This window comes from Botryllus schlosseri, chromosome 12, assembly GCF_051294905.1.
Source record: "Botryllus schlosseri isolate E-star chromosome 12, Bs_hap1, whole genome shotgun sequence".
Lineage (NCBI taxonomy): Eukaryota > Metazoa > Chordata > Ascidiacea > Stolidobranchia > Styelidae > Botryllus > Botryllus schlosseri.
The window spans coordinates 10,819,023-10,826,925 of record NC_137247.1 but is presented as its reverse complement, the minus strand read 5'-3'; the positions used below and the strand labels follow the sequence as shown (position 1 = coordinate 10,826,925).

Below are 7,903 nucleotides of genomic sequence, written 5' to 3'. Positions count from 1 at the left end.
AATAAGACGCCTTGTCGCCTGAATCTCGATGCTTATTGACCCATGGTTTATGATTCCTGGTTGTTTAGAGATGGCCAACCAACTTTTACAGTACGCAACGGGCCCAGTCGCACGTTACGCGGCTATTTATTCGCGAGATACAAGATTGGTCTATATACATTCGCGTATAACTGTACATCGCAACGCCTCGCACTAACCCTCTCGCCCGGGTAGACCCACACCAAAATCCGGACAGGATATTCGTCGAAACATAAATATTAACATATTCAAAAGGTGCAAGAAGTGAGGCGAAGGATGTAAAATTATATCAAAAATATCGTTATAAACTCTTCAAAATATTCAAGGGCATTTGTCGCGACCCAGCTTGTTCCCTTTTCGATCGTAGTAGGTAGGCGCACAGCTGCCGCATTCGTGCACGCAAATCGCCTCTGGGTAGCCCCTGCAAATTCTCTTGCACGTGTCGGTTAGACAATAGACCGGAGCTCGCTTCTTGACGTGCGTCGGGCATTCGAAATCTGCAAACGACGAATAGAATTAGCGATATTTATTTTTCTTGTTGTGATAGGGAATTTTTCATTGTTGAGGTCGGTCTGGATTTCGAAATCGCACCAAACAAAACAGTCATTGTCTCACACTAGATTGCTATCGTGGCTTGTCAAATAAATCATTCGCTCACATTGTCCAATTCTCGTTACAGGGCCAAGATACAGAAATATATATCACGTCGAGTATGTTTATACGCTACGAATGCGGTCAATATTCAAATCGCTTTCGAGGTAACAAGACATTAGCACTCGATACAAAACGCTTCGTGTTTGGCTGTGATATGAGGATGCCGTTTAGAGGCGTGGGTATTCTTAGTATGGCAGTAGCTTAATTTAGAACCATCGACGAATACATATGTTTACGGTAGCGCGGAATTAAGATCAAGTGTAAACACCGAATTTACAATGAAAATCAATCAGTCATCGAGTTATAATCGTTTCAGTTATTTCGTAGCGTTCTCGATGTAACGTCATTTGGAAAAATGATGTAAAAGGACTGCATTGATAAATATGTGAAGTTAGCAGCCTCATACGCGTCCGCCATGTTCATCATGGGTTTAGGTCAAAGGTGGCATGGCATTTTTGTGATTTTAGAATATATGGCTACGATATTGGCGGTGCTGAAAAAATTTTCGCGAACCAATTATTTTTTAACTATAGTATCTTATGCGATTGGGAGTTCTTTGTGGCCAACATTTCTCTTTCTTAACTGGGAAATGTGATTGGGTAAGTTCAGGTTGAATGTAATTTCGTGGATGCTTTACGTACCACGATAGAATACCAGTTTCTGATACACGCTAGTACAATAACTACCAATTACTATCACGCTATCAACTTCACATTTTACGCATGAAATATTTAGGGTGTCTGCTATTAGATTCGGCTACACTGTGGGTTGAATTGGTGACTCGAAGTTTGGTTAACCTCAAACAAGAATCGGGAAACTAACTCACCTTTATGTTGAAATGTAGATTTGCCGCAAGTTATTCTTTCGTTATCTTGATTTACGAAATAAGCGGAACATTTGCAATAGTCTGGTACGCAAATGACCGTTTCGCTGGTGCTGTTACACGTGGCGTGTCGGCACAGATCTTCTTTGCATGGTTTCGATCCGTCCTCGCATTTTTCTGAAATAGGTAGAAACATTTATGAGTAACAAGTTTTTGCAAGATTCTGACGGACATGTGACAATCGTTTAGAACTGTCTTCTCCTGTAGCAATGCGGCTACTGGCTGGAATTGGACCAAATTTGGTGTGTAGGCTTAAATTAACTAACCTAACAATTTTATCAAGTAGCCGGTACAATTTCAGAAAACAGTCATTTGTGAACACCTCTACTGTCTATGCCTCTCATTCATTCGTTGAAATGTTATGGGGGCGTGCCCATGCCGCGTCGATTTGAAATTCCACGCGTGGCCAGCAAATTTGTGATTTGAGAATTTTATGATGACACATCTTTCGTCACATCTCCATTCCATACGCCACCGCATGCGGGATGAGTTTTAATTCGCCAAGACACTTCCATGATTGCTGCGCGAGATATGCCTCACAAAATATTAAAGAAACCATAAATTGATGCGATTCTCAATTATTACTTGAGTTTTGATTCCATCATTAACAAATCTGATGTGACGATAGCAGAGGCGGTTCAATCATGACCTCTGTCACTAAATACGCCTGCCTCCCCTAGGCAGTGACGTCGAACAAACAGCTGTGACGCTAATCTGCCAAATCTTACGCGATAAAATCTCCGTGTAAACAGTTCGTCACATTTCATCAAGAGATACGAAAATTAATAAACATAAATTCGATAATATCTCTTTTCGGATTTGAAAATAGATCAGCCACAGTCGGGGAAAAAATTTCAAGAATGTAGGACATGATGGGTCGCGTTATTGGTATCACATCATAATTTACCGTGACTGGTCATCGTTTGTTGCTGTATTGACATATTTAAGATTTCTCTAAAGGAAGCCATCTCTATAAGTCATCTAAATTGCTCGATAAGATCTAATTACTTGATAATGAACGTCATACCACTCGGAAATAGTCAGCAAAATTGTCACTGCAATAGTGCCGTATTTACGCAGCCCCGCTCGTGAGGCGGTTGACAGTACACTTCGAAATCTGATTACATATATTCAATATCTATGTTATGTAATGAAGATTTCAGGGATTTTAGCACGCATAGTGATATGTTTTGGCGATAATTGGTATTTGAATAATTACCCTATGTAGTAGGAATAGGGAATTAAAATTTTGTATGTAGTATAACGTTACGTGATTACGTTTGGAAGAAATTATGCCAGAGTGGTGTTTCATATGGTTTGTTTGACTTTGCGAAATCTGATATTACACCGGGAATAAATTACATTAACTGTGTGTCGAACACTTCGTTGGATTAATAGATCTCTGTATTGAAATCAGTTCCACATAATGTTGGTTGGAAAACTGGATTCAGAAAGTCGCCACAATTACATGAGCTTGTGCGATTATTATTGCGCGAAGCGTATGCCGTACCTGGTATATTGTTCAGTGAGCATTCATGCGGGAGCAGACGCCGACCATATTTGAAGAATTCCCCATGTACGCGTAAGGCATTGGGATGTGCAGCGCATGTTGCAGTTTCAGCGATAATCCTGCGTGATAGACTGCGGGGCGACCAGTTTTCATCAGCTGAAAAGAAGAGGTCAATGTTCAATCAGTTATCAGAGAAACACTTCCATTGACAGATTATAAATCATCTGGACACTGTGGGCGCTATTATTGGAACGTCGTATAAAGCGAAGTAAATAGTTTAGCGCCAAGTCGGTGATTATATTATGAAGAGACAAAATGCAAATCAAAATCACACTTACGCATAAAGCATTCTTCAAACGTGACCAGGTGCCCCCTTTCATCGAAAAAGTCCACGGAGCACGCGCCGCAATGATTCGGCTCACAGATTGCCTTTTTATTAGTGCATTTGTGGACGTGGCATGGGTTTGGGTCGCAATTTTTGAGAATTATCCCGTACGGACATATGCCTGCAAAGAGAAACATCGTGAACATACTCGGTACAACATCGAAGAAACACCGGAAAGCTTACTAGGCCAATAATAATCGTCCACGGGGTATGCAGATTCTACCACGTTAATAACGTGGAGCAATAAAGACGCTGAAATACAGAGAGTGATATCCATTTTCCAATATTCTTGAACTGCTTCTCGGTGGTTATGCTCGCGAGAGATATCCAACAATAACTGATTTCGCATCTGGTTTCAATCCAATTTATCCTTTTCAGCGCCTTCAAACTTTTTTCTCACATCTAACGTTTATCTTCTATTGTATATATATCTTCAAGAATTATCTTGCTGTTCAATCTCTTTCGCGTATATCTCTCATAAACATAACTTCAGATACCATTTGGCGATGATGCGGTTTTATCCGTATGATTATTAAATAACAGTATAATTTTCCAACTTTCGTAAATATTCATCAGGCGAAAGAAATTCTAACGAGGTATCGTAGACTCCTATCTAATTGCTCGCCGCTTAGAGAAAACTTGAATAATATCGCATCATCAGATCCTGCATCTGTTTATGAAAATGAGCATCTCGCAGCGATCCACGGTGACATACCGCAAGCCGTGGCCATCTGTAATTTCATTTCTATTTTGGCGCGTCACGTTTGCCGCTGAACTTTGCAAGCTGCCGGGTATACGGAACATCTGTCGGGAGTATAATTTGAATGGTGTCCTGACAATTCTCATTATCAGAGGATGGATGCGTGAGCTCGGCATCGCGATTAGGAATGTGATAATTCAAACATATAGTCAGATGAATATAATTTTTCAAAATTGACCGTGTCAGACAATTCTTCAAAAAAGATGACCGGCCTCACAGCCTCAAGATTTTTAAAGCTCGTGATACGCGGAAATAATTTGAGCGCTGGAGTATCTGCAGAAGTGGTGAGAGTATAATAGTACACGTTGCTATACGCAAGTAAAGTAACGCCGTAAATTTACACTCGATTACAAGAAGACGTAGCAGTCCATAGACATGTCAAAACTACTTCAAGAGAAGCAGACAATGAAAATACTCAAGCAGGTAGTTTCAAAAATTAAATTAGGTCGAGGAGTCGAATTTTCTTTTAGCAGTTAAATGTTGTATGTTTATTTAGCCTCTTCATCGCCTTATGATCCGCGTCAGCGGTGTTTCTAGAAAATGTAGAAGTGCGCCATGCTAACGTTGGCAGACACGGAAAAATAATATCGGCCTGGTGTAAATGACCAATGTAGTCAAACAACAACATGAATACCGCAAACAACAACTACGGCAGTGGCTATACGTTCGAAATTGCAAGATGCAATCTTCGCGTCTTATACAAAATGGCTATTGACAGTTTGACACTGCATATGCACATAGGTGCAATCTGGGAATATCTATTCAGCTATCGTGATACGGAGGCTATTTCACGCGGTTTCTATGGCAATTTCACTTACGGAAGAGGCGCAGACCTTTCCCAAAACTACTTCGAACTTATCAAAATCCAAAGTGTAAAAACAAAGAAGTTTTGCCAAATCAAAATGCTCATGTAAAAGTGGAGGTATAGTTTGAAAAGATAACCACGTATACGTAAGCATTACAAGTAGACAAAGGCTACTTTAATGCGTCGACAAAGTAGAAGTACCGAATTAATGACTGCCTTTGCGGGTGTGATCATCCCGGTACGGGTTGTGTAAAATGATCACGGTACAACAAAGAAGACGCCAACATCATCAAGAAATTAACATCGCGCCCGCAACGTCCTGTTGACCTGAATTTGCGGTTAATCCAGTATCCTAGACCGCGTTTACACTAATAAAAGGCCCCGTACATGTCATAGAACAATTACTGAAATTACAATTATGTTATATTAAAATTATGATTAAAATTAATTATGATTAATTTTTTTCTCGGCATATCCTGTAAACAATGGATCGTTCGAAGTCTTAAAAGAACTATTGAAACATGACAAGTATGCTAACAGTTTTTTATACAATCTTCCTGTTAAACACGATATTTCCGGGACAGTTGGGTTGTAAATTTAGTCATATCCAGCCTGGTGGGCTATACGTGTGAATTACTCGCGCGGGTTGATTAGTTACATTGATTTGTGTAATTCTTCATACTGCATATCAGAATATTTACCCCATAGTGTTATCATACAAACCATATCAGTCAGTGGGGGTGTTCTCCTGAGACTTTGGGAATTTGCTTTCGGTGGTTTTGGATTTATTACGTGAAAGTCGGGGATGAGAGCAATGGAAAGATGGCTATAATAATTGTGAACTATCAGTTATCCACAATGATAGATTATTTTAAATGAACTGCAATACGGCACACCTCTCTTTGCCCACTGCGGAGGAGTTCCACATATTACTTCGCATTTATCGACTACATAGATTTCGTCTGACTCGTATACTCTCGCATGCATTACCATATTGTTTTAGGCGACATTTCCATGCTCCGGTTTATTCGGTGCTTTATACCTTGGGTGTAGATATGTATATGCAGGCCCATGTCGTATGTAGGGTTGCATTTAAAACATTTGATGTTTTAAAACACTTTGTTTCAAAAAGCGCCATTTAAAAAGAAATTGTGTTTTTGTGTTCAAAAGTTGTATAAATATGCTATAATTGTGTAAATACTTTCGCAAAAACATATAGTATGAGCCAGGGGTCGTAAGGATCCATATTTATTCTATATTTTCAATTGTCAATGTCATTCCACTGTGAAGTCACAATTAGGGATTGGTGACGTCATTGATAATGAAATAAAAACTATAAAACCATGCCTTAAACAACGGCCATGTTTTATTGTTTGAAATACAACCCTATTCGTATAGGATGGAATTTGAATGGATTTTCTTTCTGTCTTTTCTCAGTGGCTATCATTTGCTATATCTTATTACAATGAATTCTTTATAAATAATGTGAATATTTATGAATATTTATGTACACATATATGTATATGGTGGATTGGGGCTATAAGAACCAATAGCAACTCTTGAATCTATTATAAACATCCATCATTCAAAATAAATCTAAAAAGTCCATCACGTATCACATCGATACCGTTACAAACTTTCCTAATATCGATAAACTGATCGCGGTCTCATTTCTATCAACGTATGTGGTCTGTCGCAGAATACACACGAAATAAGGTAGGACTTCTCACGCGTGTTGCTCCTCGGCGGTACACGAGAATTTCAGATTCGTGAGTTATTATAATCCGCCTGCTTTGAACTGGTTAAACGCACATCTTGCACAATCGGTCGTACGTCACTCGCCGTCCGGTTTATTGTTGCAATAATATCTCTGCATTGCCAAGCTAACCTTACGCCCGTGACGATTTCGGAAGACTGCACCGATAATCATAATTCATTTCCATTTAGTATTAAAGAAGCTCACACTTAATGATATGCATTTCTAGTCATCGGTCTTACAGCGAGTAATTATGGGTGATGAGCTACATCAACAACGATTAACCAACCCAAGGAGATGGTTGCTTCCATATTCAACTCCCTCCGATAAACTTACTTGGAAATTAGTCACTGGGCAACTCGCTAGCCAGATATTTTGCATTCCCGGAACGAAGCACACTGCTATAACATTTCTTACCATCTATCCTTTTTGCATTTAGAACATTGCTCGATTACTCATCTGTGAGCGTGCAATGTCAAAAACAGTAAACGCTAGAAATTTCTATCCTGTCATTTGCCTAATTGCCGGGCGTGAATCTGCTTGCTTTCGCAACAAGATAATGGTCGCGGTGAGTCATTAAAAACCTTAACGTTATTTTTGTTTCAGGAAGTATATTTTATATATTTCTTGCTATTTCCGATTGTTGATACTGGACAAGACCGCAACATTCGCAACACAAAGCCTCGTTTTTCGATTGCGGTCGGAGTCTTTATAGAAAAACTTGATTGTGGATAAACGTAACAATTGCTCGCCCAAATGAGAGAAACACACGGTTTATAAACACGTTTTTGCTAAATACGTGCCACTTCTGAAGACTTCAAGGCACATTTTAAATGAGCCACGAGACTGAACTTGGGATCAGCAAAATTAAATTCACGGAGCACTAAGTCAGGTGCGTGAGTTGATTTTTTACTCCTATCTTAATGTATTGAAGACCGAAGCTGTTTTATTGACCTGAAACAATATGATAAAAACCCTATACAATCGTTTACTGCAGATATGCTAATGATATATGTAATGATATGAAACGTTAATGAGTTTTTGCAGATAAAACTGCTATATACGCGAAAAAGTAATTGTTGAACAGGAAACGTGTATGGTTGCTACTCAAAGCAGTATAATACCAAGCATA

The 7,903-nt window shown here is 39.2% G+C and overlaps 2 protein-coding genes and 1 long non-coding RNA gene across 3 annotated transcripts in view; 1 reads left to right on the top strand and 2 right to left on the bottom strand.

The window, feature by feature from the left end:
* Positions 1-7,903, top strand: part of LOC145452288 (uncharacterized) — a 106,136-nt gene that overhangs the window by 31,929 nt on the left and 66,304 nt on the right. The window lies entirely within an intron of this gene.
* LOC145452277 (choline transporter-like protein 1) overlaps positions 1-7,903 on the bottom strand; it is a 71,312-nt gene that overhangs the window by 43,613 nt on the left and 19,796 nt on the right. The gene's annotated exons all lie outside the window — the stretch shown is intronic.
* On the bottom strand, positions 240-3,801 carry LOC145452284 (uncharacterized). Its single transcript, XM_080330498.1, has 5 exons — positions 3,634-3,801; positions 3,404-3,571; positions 3,066-3,221; positions 1,499-1,672; positions 240-515 (listed from the first exon to the last, which is right to left on the bottom strand). The coding sequence occupies exons 1-5, from the start codon at positions 3,797-3,799 to the stop codon at positions 340-342; spliced, it is 840 nt and encodes a 279-aa protein (XP_080186624.1). The 5' UTR covers positions 3,800-3,801; the 3' UTR covers positions 240-339.

Excerpts from the sequence above, each read along its gene's own strand:
- LOC145452284 (XM_080330498.1), bottom strand. The coding sequence starts at position 3,799 with ATGCGAAATCAGTTATTGTTGGATATCTCTCGCGAGCATAACCACCGA. Across the intron at positions 3,222-3,403 it reads GTTTGAAGAATGCTTTATGC|CTGATGAAAACTGGTCGCCC; the intron begins GTAAGTGTGATT and ends TCTTCTTTTCAG. Across the intron at positions 1,673-3,065 it reads CTCACTGAACAATATACCAG|AAAAATGCGAGGACGGATCG; the intron begins GTACGGCATACG and ends TACCTATTTCAG.